Below are 27,786 nucleotides of genomic sequence, written 5' to 3'. Positions count from 1 at the left end.
ATGCTGACAAGAGAGACCATATATATCCGGATTTTCCCAGACATTTTTTTGGGTGTGATTTCCACGTGGACACTGCTTCTGACTGCAGTATTCCGAATATGTCTGGGGAATTCCAGACGTATGGCAGCCCTAAACTAGCCAGGCAAGTTTCTTGATGCATTTCGTGAACAAAGGAAGTTGCTCTGTGTTAGAGGGTGAATGGGAGAGTCCACCACCTTTTGTTGGAGTTTGTTCTACTGTTGGACAGCTCTGTCAGAGAGTTCTTCCTGATGTCCTTTAGATATTTGAAGATGATAATATACTTCTGTTGATGCAGCCTGGAATACCAGTAGGTCCCCCACCCCGCACTGCACCACATTGTTAACTGGTTTCACCTTGTGGTGTACTAGGACTCCTAGATCCTTTTCACATGTACTACTGGAGGGCACTAGGAGAAGGGGACGACAGAGGACGAGATGGTTGGACAGTGTTCTCGAAGCTACCAATATGAGTCTGACCAAACTGCGGGAGGCAGTGGAAGACAGGAGTGCCTGGCGTGCTCTGGTCCATGGGGTCATGAAGAGTCGGACATGGCTAAACAACTAAATAACAACTGGCAAGCCAGGTGTTCCACATCTTATATTTGTGCAGCTGGTTTTTCCTGGCACAGTACAAAAACCTTACATTTGTCCTTACTGAAATTCATTTTGTATTTGTTAGTTTGGGCCCAGTTCTCCAATCTGGTTTTCTGCGGCATTGGTTTGCTATCATCTGCAGATTTGATTAGCAACCTTCTCTCAATTCCTCAGTCCAAGTCTTTTATAAAGATGTTGAACAACAGCTTCAGGACAAAACTCTGTGGCACCCCACTAGTCATTTTTTTCCAGCGCTCTTTGGATTTGGTCAGTCAAGAAGCTACAAATCCACCCAACATTTTACTCTATATCATAAAAACGTCTCTGCTGTTTGCCATTCCAAAGGAAACACAAACCTGGAACCTCGCATCACACAGTGGGGTACAGCAGATTTGAATGATTCGCCTTTAGATCTCATAGCAAAGTAGGATTATATAGTTTAATTTAATGTTTAATTATGGATGCATGAAAGGCTGGTTTGGCACCATTTCTAAAAAAAACCCAAACCTACTTGCTTTGGTATAGTACAGGTAAGTGATGGCAGAGGTTGGAGGAATCAGTTGGTTTGGATAAAAGCTGGTTCTCCCCATATAAACCAGAGAGGAATTTGGTGGGGTTCTGAAGAGCGGGGTTGCCGGAACCTGTGACCCACCAGCTGTTGCTGGATTGCTGCTCTCCTTCCCACCTGTGAGTGACCACTGGAGATGCTGGAGGTGGGTGTGCAATAGCTTTGCCACCCCCTGCATACACCATTATTTCAGCCTTACTCTGACCTCCCACCTTCTAGAGTACTATGTAGTACTACGGTATGTCGTGATTGATTTCTCTCTCTCCAAGTCTCAGACCTCCAACCTGGAATATGAGGATAACCTTGTTGCTATGTTATGTATTCCGTGTTTTTATATCGTAAGCCGCCTTGTGATCTTCCGATGAAGGTGTGGTATAAAAATTTAATAGATAAAAATAAAACAATGGCTACACAGCGGGTGGAATTTGCGGAGGCCTATCTTTCAAAAAGCTTGCGGACTTAACACATAGAATAAGAAAACGGGAATAACATACGTTTAAAGAAGATTGGAAGATGTTTGAGTATATGGGGAGAAATTATGTACACTTGGAAACGTTGACAGCATTAAGATACATTCAACAGTGTAAATAAGTTTTGATGGATGTAATAATGGAATACAGAATGGTATAGTTTATGTAAAATATGCAGGGATTTATGATATGCAAAATGAACCATGATATTTTAAGGATGTTTAAATGAATATTCTAAATTGTAAAACAGAAAATTTAATAAAAATTATATATATAAAAACTTAAATGTTTGACCACAAACTGAAAACTGATTTAGGAACAGCTGGAATTTCTCTGTTAACTGGTGTGTGGATGTAGCTAGGGTTGCCAGACTCAATAGTGGACAGGACTTCTGTGCCTTTAATTTCCCTGCTCTCTTTTGAGTCTGGAAACCTTAAAGAGAAACCGGCAGACCCTTTGTTTAATTTCCAAGCAAAGGATCTGCCGGTTTCTCTTTAAGGTTTCCAGACTCAAAAGAGAGCAGGGCAATTAAAGGCACAGAGGTCCTGTCCTCTATTGAGTCTGGCAACTCTAGATGTAGCTCCTTGGATGGATTTATTCACCGCCTTCCGGGGCAGATTCCCACTTCTGCCCTGGGAGACATTTAAACAAACGAAGGAGGGGGGGAAAGGCTCCTCCAGGACAAACTCGGAAACAGCCTATCCAGTCTGCGCGTCTCCTCTACCCTCCCCAGCTCTCGGGTTTGTCCTTCAAGCACGTGACTCGGCGAGGGAGGCGGCGGCGCTTGCGCCAACTGTCGCCCGGGCCGCGAGAGCGGCGGTTGGAGGCGGGGCGCACGCGCAGAAGGGGCAACGTCTCTGGCCGCGGCTGGCGAGCGAGAGCGCCTGGGTCTCTCTTTCTGTCTATACGGACGTCTCTATATATATGGGGGAGAGAAGATGGCTCCCTTCCCTGAGGAGGTGGATGTTTTCACGGCCCCGCACTGGCGGATGAAGCAACTCGTCGGGCTTTACTGTGACAAGGTCTGAGGGGAGGAGGAGGGGGGTTCCGATGGGCGGGAGACGCGCCGGGCAGAGCCGGGGGGGGGAGGTCGTGCGTCCGCCCCATGTTCCCTGAGGCGCCGAGACACGCCCCTCGGCCCCCTCAGGCCTAGCTCGGCCGGCGTTCGTTTGCTGCGTGAGATGGGATGCGCGCGCATCCTCTGGGGAGCCGGAGGAGAGAGGTGCGCCTGCGCAGCTGCCACCGCCTGGCGCGCGCCGTGTTCCTCTCGGCCACCGTCGTCCGCACACTTGTTCCCCCCCCCCGTACCCCCACCGCCACATTCCTCCGCTTGCAGATTTCCCCCCTTTCTTCCCCGGTTTTTAGGCGCAGGGGGTCTTCCTTCCCGGTATTAGCGGAGACGTGACGCAGCTTCTCCGCATGTTGTTTTTTTTTTAAAAAAAAATCTCTGATGCGGCCTTTTCGCCACACGTGTGCACGCACGCACGTGTGTCCTTGGCTTAATAATCCTTTAAAAGGCAGCACCCCCGAACGAACCGCAGCCTAAGTGCATTAGCCGCCGACTTTCCCTCCGACACACCCCTCGGCCACTGCGATTCCCAGCTATGCTGCTGCATGAAAGCAGAAACTGTAGAATACATCATTGGACTTTGGATGACATGAACCATGCGTGTCGAATAGGAACAAAGAAAAGCTCGTTCAAAAATCCAAATGTTAAAAAACATAGGTTGTTGGCATCCCTCTGTCTCTGGATACAGTGGAGGAGTGCGCCTCAGGGGTTGAAGTCAAACTCTAGGCTGTAGATACATAGGCCCATGCAGAGCTTGTCTGAGGACCAGGATGGAAGTCTTGCTAGAATAAAATTATAAACACAGGCAAAAAAGCAGCTTGTTCCTGGCAGGACCCACAAGCTGGCTTAGCCCTCCGAGGCCTAGGTCAAGTGTACCCACCTTGCTGCATGAACCTGTAGAGGCTGCTATGGGAGAGACAAGTTTTGTTGCAGGTGGGGCAGATGAAGGTACCCAGTTGTGCTGCTGCAGGCGCACCATGGCATTTCTTTTCTCTGTGCTTCTCGCAGCAGTCCTTCTCCAGTCACTGCTGTGGATGAACAAGGATTCCCACATGATGAGGTTAATGTTGCCAGCCTTCATGTCACATTTGTAATGCAGAGTTGGTGTGTCAGCAGGCCCAAGTTAAAGGCAGGTTTTCTCTCCCTGTATCATTTTAGAGTGCACGTTCCTTGAAGCAGGTGTTTTTGCTTTTTAAGTTGGCAGCTTAACAAGTACCGGTAACAGAGAGCAAGGAAATGCAGAGATCACAGGGGCCCAATCCTCAGAAGATGTGCCTGCAGAGATCACAGGGGCCCAATCCTCAGAGATGTGCCGAAGATAATGTATTACTCAATGTGTTTTGGTTATTACAGCTTCCTGATGCTGATGGCGTGTTTGGGTTGACCCAATCAGTTTAGACAAAGATCAGGGGTTATGGGAGTTGTAATCCCAACAAGGTTTAAAGGCTGAAGGTTGAAGAAAGGTGGTCTAGCACACTCTGTAAAATAGGCAGTCCCACACTGAATGAGGAACATAACTGATTTACCTGGCAGCTGCACACCCCTCTTCCCTCAAAAGTTATTTGCAACTACAATTTTTGTTAGCAGTTTTTTTCCATGTAGCAATGCAGATTTTGATTATTGGGTGTGTTCGTGTGCCTTTATTTCAAGTTGCCCATAAAGAATAACTTTAAACAACATAAAGTGTAGGTTTCAGGTGGGTGCTATCAAACTGTAGGGCAGGGCAGATTCCAGGCTTGCAGGACTTAGTTTTTCACTAGATTCCTGTGGTCTACTAAGTGGGGAGAGGTACAAAATACAGGTACTTAGAATTAAATCTCAGTCCATGAGGGTTTTTTAAAAAACCAGAACTGAATTGAACTCACACACCTTCCAATACACAAATATCCATTTCCGTGTACGCCTCTTCCCCACCCTTACTTCATGTCAGTATTAGAATTGTTGCCATTGTTAATTATCTGGGAGTAAGAAAGACTTGATCTAGGGAGGTCACTCCCAGATGTACAGGTATATCCTGATCTACCTCCCCACACCCTGCCCCTGCTCTACTACAGGAAAGCCTTTGTAGAAAAGAGCAGTGCAGGGTAAACTTTATTTGCAGATAATTATTTTTTCCAGGTGGGGGGCCATTTTACTTGGCCATATGCATGTCACGTACACAGAATTTACTGTATGTGATCACATGTGTTGTGTGTTGCTATAGTACAGCTCTCAACCCCCAGAGCCCACTTGAGATGACTGAAAAATACTAAGGCACAACAAGATAGTGGTGCAGGGCAAATGGTGGCAGATGGAAGTGAGGTTTAACAAAATGAGCAGGCAATTACAGACATCATTTTCCACTGATATTTAATCCAATTTATGAATTTGGGTTTTTTTGTCACATTTCCTTGTGGCAAGAAGTTCCATAGCCCAGCTTTTCTCAGGCCAAGTACAGACATTTTGTCTGAAGGGATTGTGACTCAGCCTCTGCGTTTTGGGCAGAACTTCCTGATCCAGAAGCTTCTAGTAGAGAAGACTTTTCCTTTACATTTCCCCTTCCTATCCCCACGTGCCTTTCGGAGTATTTTTACCCATCTCCTGTGGTTTCTTCTGCTGTCTTCCCTTCACAGTCACATTGAAACATTTTCTTCAGTCATGGGTATTTCATTTTTGTTTTTATGAGAGGCAGGTGTAACAAATAGATGTAAAGCTTCACTGTAGTACAGTAATTAAATATTATGATACTGTAGTTAGAAGTTAACATGGTGTACTAATATTTACACTATTATTTTGGTACTATATGAAAAGTACCAGTGGGAAACTTGATCTAAATTGGTGGTTTAAATTTGCCTCCCCCCCTTTGGTGTTTTAAATCACCACCTTGCCCCTGCACTATTTCCTTTGTTTTCCTTTCAGTCATTTGATGGAATATGGGAGTGGAAAGAAGAGAGAAGGAGGAAGAGGAGTTCTCTGAAATTCTTAGTCTTTAATTATTACAGTAGTGCCTTTGCGGGGCTTACACAGTTATGTCAGAACATGCTACATAATCTCTGAAATAAACCTTTGACCTTAATTGTGTTGTTTGCAATTAGCAAAAGGATTTCTCTCTCTTCCTTTTCTCCCTCGCCCAATGAAGGACTCCTGGATTAGATATTTCATGCACTTTTGTACATAAACAAGGAAATGTTTGCCGTTATCAAGCTTGTAAAGGGTCTCAGTACAGGGAATGATCATTTTGTGTCTCACCAAGGCATACTCCCCCGGCCAACGTGCATGCCAGTTTCAGACCTAGAAGGTGGTGGGGTGGGTTTGCGTCTTCTCCACCAAAGCATGTGATGACCACACTTCAGAATGACCTTAACAGATTAGACAACTGGGCCAAAGCAAACAAGATGAATTTTAACAAGGAGAAATGTAAAGTACTACACTTGGGCAAAAAAAAATGAAAGGCACAAATACAGGATGGGTGACACCTGGCTTGAGAGCAGTACATGTGAAAAGGATCTAGGAGTCTTGGTAGACCACAAACTGGACATGAGTCAACAGTGTGATGCAGCAGTTAAAAACGCCAATGCAATTCTGGGCTGCATCAAGAGGAGTATAGTATCTAGATCAAGGGAAGTAATAGTACCACTGTATTCTGCTCTGGTCAGACCTCACCTGGAGTACTGTGTCTAGTTCTGGGCACCACAGTTCAAGAAGGATACTGACCAGCTGGAACGTGTCCAGAAGAGGGCAACCAAAGTGGTCAAAGGCCTGGAAACAATGCCTTATGAGGAACGGCTTAGGGAGCTGGGTATGTTTAGCCTGAAGAAGAGAAGGTTAAGGGGTGATATGATAGTCATGTTCAAAGATATAAAAGGATGTCATATAGTGGAGGGTGAAAGGTTGTTTTCTGCTGCTCCAGAGAAGCGGACACAGAGCAATGGATTCAAGCTACAACAAAGAAGATTCCACCTAAACATTAGGAAGAACTTCCTGGCAGTAAGAGCCGTACGACAGTGGAATTTGCTGCCAAGAAGTGTGGTGGAGTCTCCTTCTTTGGAGGTCTTTAAGCAGAGGCTTGACAGCCATCTGTCCAGAATGCTTTGATGGTGTTTCCTGCTTGGCAGGGGGTTGGACTGGATGGCCCTTGTGGTCTCTTCCAACTCTATGATTCTATGACCCGGAATGCAACCCCCTCACAACCCTATTCTGTAAACCTGTTCTCAATGATTTTAGCAGTGTTAGCTGAGTCCTTTGAGCTGTATACAACTCATCTCTTTGGGTTCCTTAGCTTACCTCCTACTTGCATGTTGATCAGCAGCAGCACCTCCTGCAGCTGTTGTTCAAGGTGAGCCAAGTTTTCATGCTACTCTTGTTCATCTGCACTGTAGAAGAAAAGTGTAGGAAAGATGGAAGAACACTGTTAGAGGTTAGGTTGCTTCTGAGAAGGTGTTGTCATCTAGTTCCAACAGATGCTCCTACGTCTTCTCTTTCCTGTTGCAGAAGAGAAAAGTGCCAAAGGCTTCATTCTGTAGCTATGCTGTAGTCTCAGTGGGTAGTGGCGTAATGGTTCCCTTTGGTAAAAAGTAATGTTTGTGGTGTTTGGCAGTTGCTCTTCTCATAGTGTTATTTCTATGCGCACCAAATACAAAGCTTCAAGTGATCTCATACTGTCTCCACATTGGCATTCACTTTTGTACATTTTGTAGAACTACGAAGATGGGAGGAACCAGCCCCTGGGACAGTGGGACACACCCATGGAGTGAGAAAGCACAAACTGTTCAAGATAGGTTGTGACAGCTTGCAAGCAGCAGCCGTCTTGGAAAGGGCAGCTGTGGGTGCCAATTGAGAAACAAGAGTGCTGGATACTAGTGGCAGAGTTGGCATTGATCCCTACTTCGGTGGTCCCAAGTAGGGAAGAAGTCTTTGTTGTCTGGCCAGATGTTCCTGGTCTGGTTGATGAGATTTGCCTGGATGTTGCCTCTGTGATGGTTCTGGGGCTTGTCCTTTGACTCTGGTTGGGAACACTGATACCTCAGAATAGTCCATAGTCACATATTTCTAGTTTAGAAGGATGGTTGCCAACCTTCCCTAATGTAGAAGAGCATTGTCCTGGGCTATACTCCTGAGTATTTCCTTGAACTTCTTTTTCAAGACATTTCATTTTCTGTCTGCACTGGTGGTAGCATTACAGCTTCACTGGCACATCTTAGAGAGTGAGCTGAATGTGGTATCATTCCTAAGCTAATGATTGAGTCTGTCCTGGATGTGTGGAGATGCCTAGAGAGGGAAGAAGCATCCAGCTTCAGCCCTTGTACTCTGGGATGACCTCTGTTGAGAGTCAAAGGATGCCAGAGACTGGATATCCCAAGACACTTCATCCATTGTGGAGGGTGTCTGTGACAAAATGAATTTCCAGTCCATAGCTGAGGGTCACTGATGGTTCCTTCAGCTTAGTGGGAGCAGTGTGTGTGTGTATGTATGTATGTACCGTATGTATGTATGTATGTATGTATGAATGAATTAATGTATGTATGAAAAGTCTCTGAACCTCAGCACTGAACGACAGCACAACCCTAAAAGCACTTTAATAGCTAGTACTCTTACCAGATTTGTAAGCAAAACCTTTTTTCTATAATTACAACAAAAATAATTGAAATAGAATACATTTACTACTGAAGTTAAAACTGAGGTTTTGATATATTTGCCATATGTTAAAATAACTTTAAATGACTTTTTACCTGTATTAATAATGTGTTGTCAGGTAGGTTTTGTTTTGTTCTTAATCAGAGTTAGAAACACCTGTGGTGGGGAGGGGAAACACATTTGACCAGGGAAGTGGGATGGTGTCAAATACCTTTTTAGAGGATAACATGATTTATTGAGTATTAGCCCAGAAAGAAACAGATCATTTTTTTTTGTTTCTTCCCACCAGCTTTCTAAGACCAACTTCTCCAACAACAATGACTTCCGGGCTCTCCTCCAATCCCTATATGCTACTTTTAAGGAATTCAAAATGCATGAACAAATTGAAAATGAATACATAATTGGATTACTTCAGCAACGCAGCCGGACTGTGTATAATGTACACTCAGACAACAAACTCTCAGAAATGCTTAGCCTCTTTGAGAAAGGGTTGAAAAATGTGAAGGTGAGCTTTCAGAAAGAAGAGTGTTTGGTTTCTGGGTGGCGGAATGCAAAATCACATTTCTGAGATCATGTGTGAATTTGTGCAATCTCATTTTCATTGGCGTAGTTCTGGTGCTACAAGGCTTTTTGTATATATGCTTGCTTAGAAAGAAGCCATGCTACGCGTAGTGAGGCTTATTTCTTGTGAGTGTGCTTTAGAATGTCAAACTTAGTCATAACTTTATTGACTCCTTCAGGTAGAAGGGAACTTCTCTAAATATATGGTTTACTTCTTGGGCGATGCCAGCAGCTGACACTTCCGGCAGTATGACATGCCTGAATAACACACCTTATAAAACAGGAGTCACATGGGATGTGGATGATTAAGAACATCATAGCTTTAAGATTTGATGGGTGGGGAATCTTTTTCAGTGGGAGTGCTATGTTCCATCTTGACCACCCCTCTTGGGGGTCGTATGCCATTGGCAGGGCAGGAGGGGCTAATTCTGGAGTATGTGCACCACCAGAATGCACATATAGCACACTCCTTATACATGTTTGTATGCAGATTCTTACTCTTTCTTCCCTCCACTACACTAGGGTGGAAAAATAGTTGCATGGGGTGTGTGTGTGATCTTCATAGATATTAGTTAGGAAGGGGAAGTTTAAGCCTTCCTTTCCTAGCTGTACTTTCTTTAAAGATAGCCAATTTTTCCCAAGTGGCAGTTAGCATTGAAAACAGCCCTCCATTAGCACCAGTAGAAGGCTCCCCCCAGTCTTATTCTGGCACGAGGGATTCACAGCACAAAGAGGGTAAGCACTTCCCTCCCCAGATGCAAGCCCTGCCTGATTCTTCCCTCCCAAAATTAGACTTGAAAAGCCCCCCTAGGTTTTTTTTTTTTAAAAAAAAAACCCTAAAACTTGTCCGGGAGGAGAAGGGGGTTCTGCAGACTGAATGGAGGGGCTGCATCTGGATTGCCAATTTCTAACCCCTTTAATTGTATAGGTATATCAGAGAGACCCATGAGTTTATAGGCTTCTGGCTCACTGTATGTTATCTTTACAAAGTGGCATATGTAGTTACTTTTCCATGCTTGTGACATGTCAGACGGTAATCCTTTCTAACCTTTTCATTTGTTGAATTCTACTGCTACCACTGCTAGTTTTCAATGCCTGTTAAGTACTTAAATGATATAATGAAATGCTCCCAAAATCTGGTCACCTGCAAGTTCTTTAAATTGAATCTGAAGCATCCTCTGGGGAATTATTTCAAAATCTATCTTACTGAATTTAGACATGCTGACAACAAGTGTTTACATTTGCACTAAAATAATAGCATTTTAGAAATGAAATGCTAACATATTTTATACGTTGGTCTCTGGGCATCTGTTTTAAGACATCTAAAGAAGAGGTGTGTTGTTTTTAATGGCTTAAACTTACTGTGGAAACTGACACAAAGCAATTGGTATTTCAGTATTGCTTCATATTTAATTTTAAGGATTTTAGAACTTGAACAATTTCTGACAATTGATCATGTGTTTAAAGCTACAAATGCTTAGTAATGGTATTTTTTTATCATTCTCAGAATGAATATGAACAACTAAACTATGCGAAACAGCTAAAGGAGAGGCTTGAAGCTTTTACCAGGGATTTCCTTCCTCATATGAAAGAAGAGGAGGAGGTAAGCTGTACTAGGAAATGCTTTCTGGTCATTATGTTATATTCTACCCAGTGAACGGATGGGAATTGGATGGTTACGGTAATTAAGCTTCCGAATGCCATGTGTCCAAGCAGGCTTTAGATGTGCTTTTTGAGCAGGAGGCATATTTACTTTGTGGCAAATGCTTGGAGCTTTAAGAGCAGTTTGTGGTATGGGGATTTTGCTATTCAAAGCAAATAAAAAAGGGGGGGAAGCCTCATTGTATTATCCTAAGTAACTCTTTCAATTCTGACTGTAGTAGTCAAGAACCTTTAGTCTTGGATTTGAGTGTCCTCCTCAAAAGACAAAACTGGTCTGCCAAAATTGGCAAGCTCACGTCTGCTTCTCTTCTTTTCCATTTTCTGCAAGGATATTTGGAGCACAGTGCCATCAGTATGTTGAGGACACACAGTTCTATCTCTCCATTCTGTCACTTTTTTCGGGAAAGGCTGTGAAGGTGGACCAGTGTCTGAAAGCCGTAATGGGATAGAGAGGGACTGATAAACTAAGGCAGAATTCTAATAAGATGGAGGTGTTGTGGGCCAGTAGTACCCGGGTCTAGGAATTGGATGTACAACCTGTTTTCTGTGGGGTTATACCCCACTAAATGAACAGGTTCATAGTCTGGTAGTACTCTTGGGTTCCAATTTGTCATTGGAATCTCAAATGGCTTCCATGGCTGGAAGTTCTTATGCCCTGCCTAGGTTTGTTCATCAGCTTTTCCTGAATCAGGCTAGCCTGCCTGGCCTCAGTTGTCCATGCTCTGGTGACCTCACACCTGGGCTACTGTTATGTGCTCTATGTATAGCTGCCCTTGGAGACTGCAACCAGTGCAGAATGCAGTTGTTAGGTTGGTAAGTATGACAGCCCAATGGGACCAGTACTTGGATCATTACACGACTACCATTGAGCTACCAGACCAAGTTCAAGAGTCGTTTGAGCATACAGTGCCCTAAATGGCTTGGAACCCAATTACCTAAAAGACCACCTTCCCCAGGCCATACAATCAGCAGGGGAGGCTCTGTTGGTGGTGTCACCACTGGGGGTTGCCGAGTTGACAGTGACCTGTGGCAGGGCCTTCGCAGCATTGCAGGGGGTTGGACCAAATGACCCTTGGTCTAGCTCTACAATTCTATGATTCTATGTCTCAGTTTTTATGAGTTATTGTCTGTCCAGGTGCTCATCTGCAAAATAAGCTGCAGAGCTTGGTGATATATCAATACATCGTCTGAAACTGGTTTGAAGTTCAGATTGTGATAACGACTTTGGAATTTTTGAGCTAGCAATATATTGCACACCCCCATTTGCTCCCCAGCTGCTGCCAGCAAAGCATATTTCACCCCTGGGCACCCAGTGCTCGCTCGCTCCCTCTGCAGTCCAGTTGCCGGAATTGGTAGAGGGAGCCCAAGAACCTGGTTGCCTGCCTGTCTACACCTTCGCTGGAGCAAGCAGGCTGCCTCCTTTCTCCTGGTTGCAGTTCCTGCTTGCTCCCTCCCTCCTCAGTCCAGTCACCCATCCTTATTTCAGGCATCATGAATATTGCTATATTGCGATGGTTAGCTGGTGATATTTCATGTTAAAAACCAGATATCGCCCAGCCCTACTGCAGCTAATCCTATGTATATGTTGTTTCTCATCCTTGTATGTGTGTCATATGTGTTTGATGATCTTAGACTGAGAAAGTTATATGTGGTATTTCAAAAACAAGAGCAAATTGGAATAAGTGGGTTATTCAGAAAGTGGTGTTTGTATCTTAGGTTTTCCAGCCAATGTTGATGGAATATTTTACTTATGAGGAATTGAAGGACATAAAAAAAAAAGTAATCGCACAACACTGCTCCCAGAAGGAAGCTGCAGCAGAAATACGTAGAGGTATTAGTCTCTGGAATCAAGCTGAGGAACTGCAGAAAGCTTTTAAATATTCTGTGGATGAAAAAGCAGATCAAGGTGAAGGTAACCTTTTATTTGTAGCAATCTTCTGAATTTCTCAGCTGGTTTTCTAGAAAATAATGTCAGATAACTCCACTGCACTTAAAATTATGTTCTTGCAACTTGTAGAGCTTTTGATATAGGTTGCAGTTACTTTTGGTCTCTTCAGTGATCTTGTCTCTGTTATACTCAACTCGGGTCTGGTCAGTCTTACTCATTTAAACATTTTTCATATCCTAGACTGCACATTTTCACCCCAGACTAGCTTTCATTTTCTGATTGAAGGTAGTGCCTAATAATAATAATAATAATAATAATGCTGCAGAGTAGAGTCCTGTAGGAAAATATCTTGGTTGCCAAAACAAGTAGCAGCAGTGCTTCGATGAGCTTTCTTGAAAATAGCAGCATTTATTTCCAAGTACATTTTTACTTTGTGGTATAGAGATTAATAAGGAACACTTGCAGGATGGTAAGAAAAGGTTGGAAAATATTCTAAAATGGGTTGGTTTTGTTTTTATTTTGAATTATGTATATTGTGGTTTAATATTCTGATTTTATCCTGTGAACCGCCCTGAGACCTGCAGGTATAGGGCTGTATATAAATTTAATAAAATAATAAAAATAAATAAAAACACAATGATTTTGTCCTGCATGCTTCTTTGTTTTTGGATGAAGTGGCTAATATTTTTCACTAGTTCTACTTGTTTAATTGCTTAATGTTTGTGCAATTTAGTAGCAGTTGAGTTTGGGGTAGTATTTATGTTTCTCATTCTTTTGGAAAAGGATGTCAACAACCAGTCCTTTGGCTCTGAGAGAGAGATGTAAAAGTTGATGGCTCCCCATTTATACATGCTGTCAGCTGCTTTTCTGCCACAGCTTCAGTGATTATTTTTTATTGTTGCATTCTAAACAGAATAATACTCTTCAAGCCACTGCCAAAATACTGAATGTATTCCCATATATTTCAGAAACTGAAGAAACAGGGCAAACCACCAATATTGTTGATCTTCCTTCTGAGGTTGTGCTGACTATTTTTAGTTACCTTAGCCCTCAGGAGTTGTGTCGATGCAGTCAAGTAAATAGCAAATGGTCTCAGTTGGCTAAAACTGGATCTCTTTGGAAACATCTTTACCCTGTGCACTGGGCCAGAGGTAAGTGGCTGAAATTACCACCTCTTTAGAAGCTTAGATTACCATCTATGTGTAAAAGAAAAGGAAGGTATATAATTTCTGAGATCAAGAATTGTAAACGCAAACTACTCTATTTTTATGGCATATCTATATTCTTTGGCTAGTGGGGAGTGCCCAGTGCTCCCCAGAAATTTGAAGACCCCCCCCCCATGTGATTTTTAAATGGCTAGTGTAATTTGTGAGTTTTGGGGCTGTACACACACTGGAACATACCTCATGGCATCTAATGACATTCAAATATAGGTGAAAACCACCTCTTTTGTAGCAGTCACACCAAATTAAGTGAAGTGACACCAATGTCACATTTTGGTGTATCATCTTGAGTCAAAATGGCATCCATTTTCCAAGCATAGATAAGACTGTTGCCTTTATCTTGGGAACCCGTTGCCGAGGTGAGCAACATTATCTCAGGAGGCATCCAAATCAGTACAGTTGCAACCTGCCATGTCAACTGAGGGGACAGTATATTCTGAGTCATCCCAATCAGCAGTTTAGACCCTCACTGCCCTGGAGTCCCATACAATGGCCAGCTCCCAGTGTAACTTGTGAATAGCCCTACATTGACCAGTTACTGCTGATATACTACATTCAAGATAGACAGAATTCATTAGGTTCAGTCTTAGTTATTTTAAATCACCAAGTTAAAACTGGGCTTAGAATTATTTATCTTGTATCTAACATATTTAGGGTGGCTAACCTGTGGCCCTCCGGCAGATATTGTAGTTTCCTTCTCAAATAGGTTTTATCATAAACAATTGCCAATGCAGTAAGGAGTGCAGTAAAGAGATTAAAGTGTTTCAGTGCTCATTTCTTTCCAAAATACAGTCTTACCTTGGAAGTCAAACAGAATCCATTGTTTGACTTCCAAAATGTTTGGAAACCAAAGAGTGGCTTCTGATTGTCTGCAGAAGGCTCCTGCAGCCAATTGGAAGCCCCGTCAGATGTTCGGCTTCCAAAAGAACGTTCACAAACCAGAACAGTCACTTCCGGGTTTGCGGCGTTCAGGAACCAAAACATTTGGGAACTAAGCTATTCCAAAACCAAGGTACGACTGTAGATTTGATCTTGAACAACTGCAATTGCAGTAATAAAGAGTCCACTTTAAAGGGAAATTAAAGAAAAATTGAGAATTTTTAATTTTAATTTTCCTTATTCTACTTGTTAATTCAGTGTAATTCTATTACAATTAATTTTGACACCTTGATGACTAAGCTCTAGCAATAGACATCTGATTACGGGAACGACATCTGAGTACTGAACCGCTGGTATGTTCTGAAAAGGGAGGATACAAATTTTACATGTGCTACTTTCACATGCATGATCTTTGTATGTGTTCTTGTTGGCTACTTAGGAGACTGGTCCAGTGGCCCACCAGGTGATCTTGATACAGATCCTGATGAAGAATGGGTAAAAAACAGAAAAGATGAAAGCCGTGCTTTTCAGGAATGGGATGAAGATGCTGATATAGACGAGTCTGGTAAGTTAAGGGGTGAACTGTATATCTTCCCTTTACAGTTTTGTCTTGGGTGGTCTAGAGCAGTGGTTTTCAACCAGTGTGCTATGGAACCCTGGGGGTGCCTTGAATGATGGTTAGAGGTGCCGTGGGCAACACTGGCCTCTGTCCCTCTTTTCTTCCCTCTGTCCTCTGATGCCCTCTTGTGTCCTTGCCTCCCAAAGGATTGCACAGCTGTTTGTTGCAGCAGCCCTGGCCACAAGCTCCTCTGTGGGACTCCCAAGAGGGGAGTCCTCCCAGAGGACTCCCAAGAGGGGAGAGGAGGCTAAGGGAACACTCCACAAGGGAGGGTGTTCGAAAAAGGGTGAGAGGCTGCCAGTTCTGCAGGGAAGGGGTGACATAAGTGGGCTCCTGAGCCTCACAGGGGTGCTGCAGAAAGAATGTAGTTGGTCAAGGGAGCCGTGGACCCAAAAAGCTTGAAAACCTCTCATCTAAAGCAGGCATCCCCAAACTTCGGCCCTCCAGATGTTTTGGACTACAGTTCCCATCTTCCCCAACCACTGGTCCTGTTAGCTAGGGATCATGGGAGTTGTAGACCAAAACATCTGGAGGGCCACAGTTTGGGGATGCCTGATCTAGAGTATTATACTTGGCAAGGACACTATGAGATCATGGCTTGTTTTTGTAAAGGAATAGGTCTCTTTGAGGGATGTAGACACTAGTGAGCAAAAAAGCAACTTGCCAATAGCAGGACACTTGGGGATATTCTTGAGAAAAACTGGTTTCCCCTCATTTTTGTGTTGATCAGCACTCTGCCCCTTCCTTCACTAAGTGCCTTTTCAGTTGTGAAGAATGAGACCTTTTTATTTGCCCCAACATTCCATCTGAACTGCTTTTGGCTTTGATGATATTTATTAGTACTGCTGGTCTTTTGGACTGATGTTTAGAGTTAAGTAAGCATACTTGTACATTTGTACATTTATATAATCTTGATTGACATATTTCTCTTAAAGTCAGTGCGCCTTTTCTGTCAGTTGAGTTGTGTGACACTTTCGTTAGAACTACCATGCCCATCAAATTTAAGGCATAGTTTCCTTGCTGTTTTGGGGAAAGCTTGGTTTGCAGAAAACTACCTCAGTGTCAGATTGTGACCGTCGACACCGTAGATAACTAACTTTCATTACTCTGAAGGCTGACCTCTTGTGGTGGTTGGCAAAACATGCAGGGAGATGCTCTGCATCTGCAATTTGTCCTTTTGACTAAAGTACTTATGCTGCAGCTTTTATTATACTAATTAGCTGCCCTTTCATTGGCACAGACAGCATTTGATATATAGATGTTTTTAAAATTAATATATTTGCATACTTTGTATATATGTCCATTTTTTATTCTTAAATTTGTCTTTTGATCCCTTTTAGAAGAAAATGCAGAAGAATCCTTGGCTATCAGCATTATTCAAAAAGAAAAGGACTTTCTTCAGGGCTTAATTCATAACGTTCTCCCACGTGTAGGCACCTCAGTGAAAACAATTGTGCTGGCATACAGCTCTGCCATATCTAACAAAATGGTACAGTATACATAGTGAATACATCTGGGGAATCTGTAAAGAATAATAAGGGTGGTTAAGTGGGTGTTTTTCAATAAAATAATTTGTGTTGCTTTTCTGCCTGCTCTGTATTCAAGGTGGATTAACAGTATAAAGACAGCAATATAATCTCTGACATAATTTTTATTGCAACCATAAACTGATACTCCATTTTCTTTTAAACCTAGGTCAGACAGATCTTAGAACTCTGTCCTAACTTGGAACATCTTGATCTCACTCAAACTGATATTTCTGATTCTGCATTTGAAAGGTTGGTAATCCTTTGGGTGGTTGCTTACTTTGCCATTGGTAAACTGCCAACAGTATAGTAATTACTAGAGCCTTGATATGTGAACTGTTTTTGGCAGGGAGAAATGTTGGTTTTGGAAGTTGTTATGTATCATACTATCTAGTCTAACCCCCGGCAATGCAGGAATCTCAACTTGAAGCACCACTGCCAGATGATCATCTAACATCTGCTTTAAAATCTCCAATAAAGGAGAGTGCATAATCTCCCGAGGGAGTTGATTCCACTGTCAAACAGCTCTTAATATCAGAAAGTTTTTCCTGATGTTGAATCAGAATCTGTTTTCTTGTAACTTGAAGCCATTGGTTCGGATCCTATCCTCCAGAGCAGGAGAAAGCAAACTAGTTCCCTCTTCCATGTGACAGCCCTTGAGATATTTGAAGATGGCTATCATATCTCCTCTCAGGCTTCTTATCCAGGCTAAACATTCCCAACTCCCTCAACTGTTCCACCTAAGGCTTGGCTTCCAGATCCTTGATCTTCTTGGTCACCCTCCTCTGTACATATCCCATTCGTCAATTTTCCTCTTAATCCAGAACTGGACACAATACTTTAATCTTCCTTTCTTGTGCATGAAAGGAGGGGGAAGGGTTGGAGAGAGCATTATACAGCCTTGTGTTCATACCCTTTGACCTGTTCTACAATGCAGCAGTCGGATAATTTAAAGCAAAGGTGGAGAACGTTTGCCCCTCCAAGTATTGTTGGACCTAAATCTTATTGCTCTTGGCTAGCATACCCAATGGCAAGGAATGATCATGGGAGTTGTAGTTCAGCAACATCTGGAAGGTCACCTGAACTATGTTGAGGTACAATAGTAGGGGAAGGTGATGAATGTCGTAGAATCTATGAATTGCACTTCCTGACTCCTGTCATACATTGCAAGGGAGAGTTGCCATGTTTCTCCGAAAATAAGACACTGTCTTATATTTATTTTTCCTCAAAAAACAACAACACTATGGCTTATTTTCAGGGGATGTCTTAATTTTTTCTCTTCCTCCTGCTGCAGCCAGCATTGCTGCTGTGCCTATCACTATGTCTTATTTTCGGGGTATGGCTTATATTCCTTGAATGCTTAAAAATCCTGCTACGGCTTATTTTATGACTACGTCTTAAAATAGGGGAAACAGGGTCTATGCCCTTTTCAGAAGGGAAAAGCTAGTTTGTCGGGTATGCATGGCATGGTTGCTATTAATCCTTAATTGATTTCTTTTAGTATTATATGCATTTACGGTTGAACATTCTTTGATCCGAATATGAATACTTTATTTGCAATAGCTTGAATATGCTGGTTGGGACAATAATGAAATATTGGTTAACAAATATGTTAATATTTGTTTCAGTTGGTCTTGGGTTGGTTGCTGCCAGAATCTCCGGCATCTTGATCTCTCTGGATGTGAGAGAATCACAGATGTGGCTGTAAAAAAGATTTCCAGGGCCTTGGGAATTTTGTCACCCAATGAAGCAGGATCTCCGAAAAGTTGTCAAAACAGGAATGGAAAAACTGTGTGGAAAAGCAAAGACATTGCCATGCAGGCCAGCAAAAAGAACTGTAGTTTGCATGATATTGCAAATGAAAATTTGATTAAAGGAGAAGGAAATGAAAGCCATTGGATTGCACCTGTCAGATCAGAGAGCTTTAACTCTGCCTATATCTGGATGTTAGATGCAGAAGATCTGGCAGATATTGAAGATGCTGCTGAGTGGAAACACAGAAATATTGAAGGAGTTTGTGTGATAGAACCTTCATCAAATTGTTGTTCTGCATCATGCAGCAGCAAAGACATTTTTGGACTAAGGACTAGTATTTGCTGGCAGCAGCACTGTGCTCCTACTGCCTTGACCTACTGCGGTCACTCTTTCTGTTGTGCTGGGACAGCTTTAAGAACTATTCAGGCACTCCCAGGATCCTCTGCACTATCTAAACATGCACCAAGGACTAGTAAACAGTCAGAGGAGAAAGACTTTGCATACTTCAGGAGTGCAAAATCAGACCATGAGACAGCGCGAGTTCTTCAGTTCCTCAGTCTGTCAGGATGTTACCAGATAACAGACCACGGTCTCAGGTATGTAGCCTCTTTGAAACCCCTGCCAGAATCCATTAATGCCATTCAAAAAACAACAACACATAATCATATTGTTATCTCATCATTACTTAGCCACTGAACCTGGTGGTAATGCATTGACGATTGGAGGTGGAGAAGTGCTTTGCCCAAATCAGATACAGTATGATTATTCCTCTCCTCTCTGCCTTTGAGTTCACATTCCTCTTTCTGAATTTTTCTTTCTCTTAGATGACAATCCTCTGTAAAGTTTTCTCTTCCAAAATCCGGGGAGGAGGGGAGCTTTAATTTCTAAAACACCCCCAACCCTACACTTTGCCCCCTTCTGGTGTCTCCTTGCTCCCCCCCTCTCCTTTAGGTATATCTGAAGACAATAAAAGAAAACATGTTTGTCATCGGGAAGAAAGCTTCCTACTAAACACTGGGTGCTAATTCAGCCATCACAAGCGAGCGAGCTCAGCTGGGTTGCTGAATAGTTCTCTCTCTGAGTGGAGAGTGTTCATCTCTGCCTGGATCTGGGCATTATCCTGCTGCTGCTTTGTGCTCCCACTGGAGTACCCATGGCTACCATCTTCTAAAATACATGAAACCACTTTCTGGCTTGGAAATTGAAATAGCCCTTGGGATGGATGTGTGCGTCAACATTCACCAGACATTACAAGTTAGAACTACACACTGAAGCAGCCTTCAATAGAAAGGTTTTCTAGAACAGGGGTCAGCAACCTTTTTCAGCCGGGGGCCGGTCCATCGTCCCTCAAACCATGTGGTGGGCTGGGCTATGTCTTTTTGGGGGGGAAAGGAATGAATTCCTGTGCCCCAGAAATAACCCAGAGATGCATTTTAAATAATTGTACCGTATTTTATGGACCGTAACACTTTTTAGAGGAGGAAAACAAGAAGAAAAAGTAGAAATCTGTCTTGCAGTCTGATCCTGTGTACATTTTCTAGAATGCTTCAGAGAAGTAAATTAAACACTTCCATGAAAGTGTGTATGGGATTGATTCTATTTTTAAGGCAATTTTTTTTTGAGGAGGTAGAACATACACTATATAAGGAGGGAACCAACATGAATGTTAACACCGAAAAAACATTAATTCAGATTGTAAACAATTCAATACTGTTACCACTACATGCTAAATTACGGTATGTGTCATTTGTTGCTTTCATAGGGCTATTTCCTTCACTGGCTTTTTCGGGGGTTTTTGTAACAGAAAGCATAGAGATTTTTCACAGTTGTCTGCTCTGATAAACAACTACCGGTATTTTGAAATCCTCCCATAGACCCTAAAGAAAAACAAATATTACTTGCAATTACTTGCAAATACTTTCCAACCCAACCATGTCACCGAAGTTGATTGCAATTCAACTCTGACTCTGTACTTCAAGAAAGTTAAGCAAGGCATGGGGCGTGGGAGATGTGGGGAATATAATTGGATGCAATAGGTAGGCAGAAAATAGCGCTTATTTATATTGGAGCACCTGTGCTTCTTTCCCCCAGCTATACACACACACTGTCCCCCCGTCCCCCCCCCCCCAGACACTCACCCACCCACTTTAACTGACCTTTTGTGTTTTGTCAGAATGAGAAAAGTTCCCTTGCCCCAGGGGTAATTAGTGTCCTTGGAATTAAATAAGCAATAAGCTAATACTTAGACACCTCTGGCACAGGTTTGTGTATTGAATAATTGATTCAAAGGGGGGGAGGGGGGTTGCTAATCAGATCTGAGCATAATGAATTGATTTAATTAACAGGGGAATCTGAGGGCCCCTGGGAAATGTGTGCATTTATTCAGCAGCAGCAGAGAGTGCAGGCACATACCGTAGGTTGAGAGAAAGAGCAGCAAGCAAACGCATCTGCTTCAGCGATAGGCTCACATCTTTCCAGCCTCTCCTCCGCCCCCCCCCAGCCGCCGCTCCTCTTTTGAATACAATGGTACCTCGCTAGACGAACGCCTCACGGCATGAAAAAAATCGCAAGACTAAGCAGGGCGCTGCGAGGAGGAGAAAGTCAGACTGAGCCTCCGGGGAGCCCGCCCGCCTCGCGCTTCTGCCACTGCCATCACCCGGCTTCCGCAGGGACATGGCGATTGGCAATTGGCGCCACCACACTGAAATGGCCGCCGACAGCCGAGCAGCAGCCGGATCCCCGCTCACTCTCACCTTAAGCCGCCTGCCTGCGAACGGGAGAGGCCAACCAGACACAGCCTGCCTGCCTGCCTGCGCGCGAACGGGCTGTCTGTCTGGTTGGGCGCGAGGGTCCGGCTGCTGGGGAAGGAGGGAGGGAGCCTCTCCCTGGCCCTGCTCCTGCTTCCTCCTCCCCAGAGCCTTAAACTTCCGGAGCGGCCGTGGCGCTTGGGGGCAATGTGGCTGCTGTGGCTGCTCCTGGGCTCGGCGGGCGAGTCGGGGTTTGTGAGCGCTGGATTGTGCCTTAAGCTGCTTTGCTATGGCGCCATTTCATTGAAAGGAGAGCTCTTTTTTTTGCCCATAGGAACACATTAATTAAATTTCAAAGCATTCCTATGGGAAACTGCACTTCCCAAGACGAAATTTGCGCAATACGAAATGACTCGAACGAATTAATTTCGTCTTGTGAGGTACCACTGTATAATTTTAGATTTAGAGTGAAATCAAGAGAAAAGCACTTCAGAAGCTCGTCCACTTAGAGTATGTGCAAGAGCTAACTTGAGAAGGGAGCATTGGTTCATTTACCTTGAATAAACTTTCTAGATTGGCATAGGAAGACATCCGCTGCCTGACCCCTGTCTCTTAATAACTGCTGTCTACTCTCACGCACTTCAAGCCTCATCAAGTTGTCTTGATGCCAGGTTACTCCTTTTTTCTTATTACCATGGTCAATTTCTTCTGTGATCTAACTCTGATTTGTTTGCTTATTTACCCATCACTACTATGGAATCTCTGCTTTCCTCTAAGTTTAGTTACAGACAAAAGTCAAACGGGATCCTATATGACTGTAGTACCCCTACTTAATTGCCCACCTCTTTCCTTGCATTTCATCCACTGTATTATCTATAGTAGGGCTGGGTGAGCACAGGTGTCTAATTCTAAGAAAGTTTGGTTTAAGTCTGAACAAACCAACAAATAGTGGCAGTCTTGAATTCACTTTGCATCAAACAGGGTAGTGTTTAATGAACTTTATGGCTGCTATAATGAAGGTCAAGGAAAGAAATGCTCAAATATCAAAAGTCCTGAGGGGTTCAAATTGTCAAATTATCATCTTGTTAAACAAGCAGAATTCTCCTGCTGCCTGTTTGGTTCCTGGCATGGTCTTGATGTGCCTTTATTTTCCATTCCTAGGATGCTGACTCTGGGAGGTGGGCTCCCTCATCTAGAACACCTCAATCTCTCCGGTTGTCTGACTGTAACCGGTGCAGGCCTGCAGGATTTGGTGTCTGTATGCCCTTCTCTGAATCATGAACACTTTTACTACTGTGATAACATTAACGGTAATGTCTTTTGAATAAAGTACCTTTTAAAAGCATTTATATTTAACCCCTGGAATCTTCAGAATTTGAAGCCACTTCCTTTCTGTTGTGGCAGGTTCTCTGAGTTATGTTAGCCTTTCATTGTTAAAAGTTTAATGTTGCTATGAAGGCATAGATTTAAATATTACACGTTCTTCTATACTGCCCATTGTACCGTGATACCTGACGAGAGCTAATTTTGCCGTTATTGAGGAAATTATCTTGCGGTTCAGAGGAAACTTATGTTAAATACCCTCTTGCCGATGAAGATTTGGTTATCATCAGGCCTGTTGCGAAATTCTGTTTTATAGCAGTCAGGACAAGACAGGCAGTGGTGAGTGTGATGGCTGCCGAATGAGTACTGATTATGATCTCTGGAATACAGATTTTAGCTGAAGGAGTTTTATTTTAATGTAAATAAGTTTATATGGAATTCTTAATTACATCTGCTTCTTTATGCAGTTGTGGCATATGTTGCTGTTGTTAACTTTGCTGTCTGGTTTTTGACCGCAATAAATATTGATTGATTGATTGATTGATTGATACCATGCTAAACATAGAACAGGGAAGCATACTTGTGTTGGATCATTTAAAATCCCATTTCAGTTAAGTAACTGGGTCCACCTCTTGATAGCTCTCATTTTGGTATAAGGAGATTACATTAGGATTGGAAAAAGTTTGAATCAGTTGAAAGAATAATGTTAATATGGAGTGTTGTGTATCTGGAGCAGTGTTCAAAACTTCCATTGTTCTAAGTGCATTTTGTGGCAGGGAATTTCATTAGTGTGAGCAGTTTCTGAGCTCTGGGCACAGTACTGCACCTAAGGTTTCAGATTAAAATTGCAGAGTGGAAGGCAAGGAGGACCTTTTTCTGCCTCCCCACTTCCAGCTACTCTCTGAAGACTGGAGAAGAGACCCTCTTAAGAATATTAGGGGGGTGGGCAGGGGAAGGACTAGAGCATGTGAAAAATGAACATAGTATTTCAGCTGCAGTTCATTCATTTTCAGCTTTGGATTCTTGTTATAGAAAAGCACACCTAGAGATTCTGTTGTTGCGCCCATAACTTGGATGAAAGTGCCATTTAGCTCCTAGCTTTCATATCTCAGTTTCTAACACTGATCTTGAGCTCTTGAAAATGGATTGATTCCGTTTAACATTGGCTGCTAACTTCCTAACTATTGAAATGCTTTTGTTTTAATGACAAAAGTGATGGTAGTGTACAAGGCTGAAATCCTATTAAGCCTAGCCTAGACCTCCGTGTTCTGTGGGAATCTTGTTGGCACAGGTACTTTGACTGGTTTGTTTCACAGAAGAGGAGCTGTGATACTGGATTAGTTATTGACATGATACAACTCTCAAGCTAGTAGACCACAACATAATTTTCCCCTCCCAAGTCTACCTCAGATAATATTATTGGAACAAACTCTGTGCCATTTAGCTCCTAGCTTTCATATCTCAGTTTCTAACACTGATCTTGAGCTCTTGAAAATGGATTGATTCCGTTTAACATTGGCTGCTAACTTCCTAACTAATGAAATGCTTTTGTTTTAATGACAAAAGTGATGGTAGTGTACAAGGCTGAAATCCTATTAAGCCTAGCCTAGACCTCCGTGTTCTGTGGGAATCTTGTTGGCACAGGTACTTTGACTGGTTTGTTTCACAGAAGAGGAGCTGTGATACTGGATTAGTTATTGACATGATACAACTCTCAAGCTAGTAGACCACAACATAATTTTCCCCTCCCAAGTCTACCTCAGATAATATTATTGGAACAAACTCTGAAGACATCCAATTACTTCTGAACGTTTCACAAGTCTGTATCCATATCTCTTCCAGTAGAATCATAGAATCATTAAAATTAAAGACCTCAAAAGAAGGAGACTCCACCACACTCCTTGGTAGCAAATTCCACTGTTGAACAGCTCTTACTGTCAGGAAGTTCTTCCTAATGTTTAGGTGGAATCTTCTTTCTTGTAGCTTGAATCCATTGCTCCGTGTCCGCTTCTCTGGAGCAGCAGAAAACAACCTTTCTCCCTCCTCTATATGACATCCTTTTATATATTTGAACATGGCTATCATATCGCCCCTTAACCTTCTCTTCTCCAGGCTAAACATGCCCAGCTCCCTAAGCTGTTCCTCATAAGGCATTGTTTCCAGGCCTTTGACCACTTTGGTTGCCCTCCTGTGGACACGTTCCAGCTTGTCAATATCCTTCTTGAACTGTGGTGCCCAGAACTGGAAACAGTACTCCAGGTGAGGTCTGACCTGAGCAGAATACAGTGGTACTATTACTTCCCTTGATCCAGATGCTATACTCCTATTGATGCAGCCCAGAATCGCATTGGCTTTTTTAGCTGCTGCATCACACTGTTGACTCATGTCAAGTTGGTGGTCTACCAAGACTCCTAGATCCTTTTCACATGTACTGCTCTCAAGCCAGGTGTCACCCATCCTGTATTTGTGGGGGTTTCATTTTTTATTTTTTATTTGCCCAAGTGTAGTTGCTCAGGATGCCCTCAAGCCCATCATCCAAGTCATTGATAAAGATGATGAATAAGACTGGGCCCAAGACAGAACCCTGTGGCACCCCACTAGTCACTTCTCTCCAGGATGAAGAGGAGCCATTGATGAGCACCCTTTGGGTTCGGTCAGTCAACCAGTTACAAATCCACTGAATGGTAGCATTGTCTAGCCCGCATTTTGCCAGCTTCTTTACAGGAATATCATGGGGCACCTTGTCAAAGGCCTTGCTGAAATCAAGATAGGCTATATCCACAGCATTCCCTTCATCTACCAGGCTTGTAATTCTGTCAAAAAATGAGATCAGATTAGTCTGACATGACCTATTTTTCAGAAACCTGTGCTGATTTTTAGTGATCACAGCGTTCCTTTCTAGGTGCTCACAGACTGTTTGCTTAATGATCTGCTCTAGAATCTTTCCTGGTATTGATGTCAGGCTGACTGGGCGGTAATTGTTTGGGTCCCCTCTTTCCCCCCTTTTGAAAATAGGGACAACATTTGCCCTCCTCCAGTCTGCTGGGACTTCACCTGTTCTCCAGGAATTCTCAAAGATTACTGCCAGTGGTTCTGAAATCACCTCTTCCAGTTCTTTTAATACTCTTGGGTGTAGTTCATCTGGCCCTGGAGACTTGAATACATCTAAACTAGCCAAGTATTCTTGTACTACCTCCTTACTTGTTCGGGGCTGTGTTTCCCCTGCTGAATGATCGGCTCCATTTTCTTCAGGTCAGGCATTGTTTTCTTTTTTGCAGAAGACTGAGGCAAAGAAGGCATTGAGGAGTTCTGCCCTTTCTCTGTCCCCTGTTCGCATTTCACCATCTTCTCCTCTAAGTGACCCCACTGTTTCCTTGTTCTTCCTTTTGGAGTAGTGTTGGCTTTGTGCTCCTCTTTGAAGTTTCTCACAATATGAGAGTTCTCTTTTTAAAAATAGTTTTTCCTTAGTGAACAGTGGATGCATGGATGGTTTTGTCTTAAGGTAGCTATTGGAATTAATGAATAAAAGGAGTTTGGGCCACTTGAAATTAGTCAATTTTCAGTAACAACAACAACAAATCCTCATTGCACAGTTTATTACCCCCCAAAACATGCTGTTTGGCTGTTTCAGGAAAATAAGACTAACTTGTCCAAACTGGCTCAGTTGGAAACATCCTGGGGTGTATCTGCTATTGAGAGTGGCTTGCCCAGATTTTGTTTTATTCTGTTCCTCTTGCATGCTACAACAGCGCATTTTGCCTTGCCAACAACCTAAAAGTCTCATTTAACGTGTGTAAGTGACCAAATGTCAGCCACTGAAAAATCTTTCACCTTGGCTAAAGCTTGAATTAACTGTAACTATTTTGCTGGCATCATCTTTAAAAGTAGATTGTGAAGAACTGCTATAATGGATAGCTCTTAACATAATATCCTTCTCAAAATGTAAGTACTGGATGGTTTCACCTGTAGGGCACCTGTTTTTAAATGCATATGTGGCTTTTGCCAATGATGCAGTAATTTCACTATTTATTAAAATTACTTGCAAATGAAGGTAAGTGATGGTTGCTAAAACTTGGTAAAACTTTGGTATGGGACTTAAATATATATATATAATCTTGATCCAGAACTGGCAACCTTCTACTCATCAGGGTATACATTTGGGAAACAGATTATCTATTCTGGAGGGTTTAAAAAAAGTTAGGTGCTTTATCATTTCTTCCAAGTAAAATAGGTAGCTCATACAGGAGCTAAGTTTGTTAAGCCCAAGGAAGCTAACCTGGACCCTCCAGATGCTGCTGGACTCCAACACTTATCACCCCCAGCCAAGGATGATGGGTTTTCTAGTCTAGCACCTGGAAGGCCACAGTGTTGCTGTGAAGTCTGTTGGGCAAATAATATGCTATATATTTAAATGTGGTATAAATCAGTTGTATACCAGTAAGATATTACAAATGCAACGTGAGACTTTTAATGAATATGAAATATCCCTTGATGAAAAAGCCGAAGAATGGCTACTGCACAAGATGAAGACCATCCCCTTTTCTTCCTTTCACATTTGTTCTGTCTTTACACAGGTCCTCACGCCGAAACCGCCAGTGGATGCCAGAACTTGCAGTGTGGTTTCAGAGCCTGCTGCCGCTCTGGTGAATGACCTGACTACTTTCCTTTTCAGTCTACTTTATTAGCTCAGCAGGCTTCCTTTCATGCACTTTACTTACAGTCCGCATCTTGTGTTAACAGTTCCCTTCTGAAGTGCAAATTGTAGGTCCTTTCTGCCCCATAATTCAGAATCTTATAAGCAAACTATGTAGTGTCACACCATTCTCACAATGTTTCACTCTGATTTCAGAAGGTGAGAGGTTTAATTCTTTGTGCCGTGAAACTTATTCAGATTGTTTTTGACACTTTTCCCCTAATGTTTGGCACTTACTATTTTTATTTTGTGTTTTGTGCTAAACCCTTAAGATTATTATTTTTTAAGCTCATGCTTCAATATAAATATTAAATACATCTGGATAACAATATATATTGTTCAGTAGTGATTTCTCCCATAACTTCTGATCCCAGAATTGTCTTACTGCAGAGTTGCAGATACTTTGTCTTAGCACTGACTTCATATGTTATAAGCTTAAAGAACAGTAAATGAAACATTCCCATCAGCATCTGAGTTTGTTAGAGTCTGGATAAGTTAGCAAGCCAATGACTGTTTGCCACATCTTTCTGTGGGCTTCACAAAGTATTTGCTTAACTGTAGTTGCATAGCAACCAG

The 27,786-nt window shown here is 42.7% G+C and overlaps 1 protein-coding gene across 2 annotated transcripts; it reads left to right on the top strand.

Moving 5' to 3' along the window:
• The first annotated feature begins 2,437 nt into the window (after window positions 1-2,437).
• FBXL5 (F-box and leucine rich repeat protein 5) lies at window positions 2,438-27,376 on the top strand. 2 transcript variants are annotated; one of them, XM_060279084.1, is made up of 11 exons: window positions 2,438-2,674; window positions 8,624-8,839; window positions 10,403-10,498; window positions 12,274-12,463; window positions 13,414-13,596; window positions 14,987-15,112; window positions 16,507-16,655; window positions 16,862-16,944; window positions 18,321-19,043; window positions 22,356-22,504; window positions 27,092-27,376. In XM_060279084.1, the coding sequence occupies exons 1-11, from the start codon at window positions 2,591-2,593 to the stop codon at window positions 27,166-27,168; spliced, it is 2,076 nt and encodes a 691-aa protein (XP_060135067.1). In that variant the 5' UTR covers window positions 2,438-2,590; the 3' UTR covers window positions 27,169-27,376. The 2 variants fall into 2 exon arrangements, with proteins under 2 accessions (XP_060135067.1, XP_060135066.1); XM_060279083.1 differs by having other exon boundaries at window positions 12,274-12,469.
• The last annotated feature ends 410 nt before the right edge of the window (window positions 27,377-27,786 follow it).

Source organism: Zootoca vivipara, chromosome 9 (assembly GCF_963506605.1).
Source record: "Zootoca vivipara chromosome 9, rZooViv1.1, whole genome shotgun sequence".
Classification (NCBI taxonomy): Eukaryota; Metazoa; Chordata; class Lepidosauria; order Squamata; family Lacertidae; genus Zootoca; species Zootoca vivipara.
The sequence above is the reverse complement of the archived record's forward strand: the minus strand, read 5'-3'. Positions and strand labels throughout refer to the sequence as shown.

Coding starts and splice junctions, on each gene's coding strand:
- FBXL5 (XM_060279083.1), top strand. CDS start 2,591: ATGGCTCCCTTCCCTGAGGAGGTGGATGTTTTCACGGCCCCGCACTGG. Junction 10,499..12,273: donor ATATGAAAGAAGAGGAGGAG/GTAAGCTGTACT, acceptor TTTGTATCTTAG/GTTTTCCAGCCAATGTTGAT. Junction 22,505..27,091: donor CTACTGTGATAACATTAACG/GTAATGTCTTTT, acceptor GTCTTTACACAG/GTCCTCACGCCGAAACCGCC.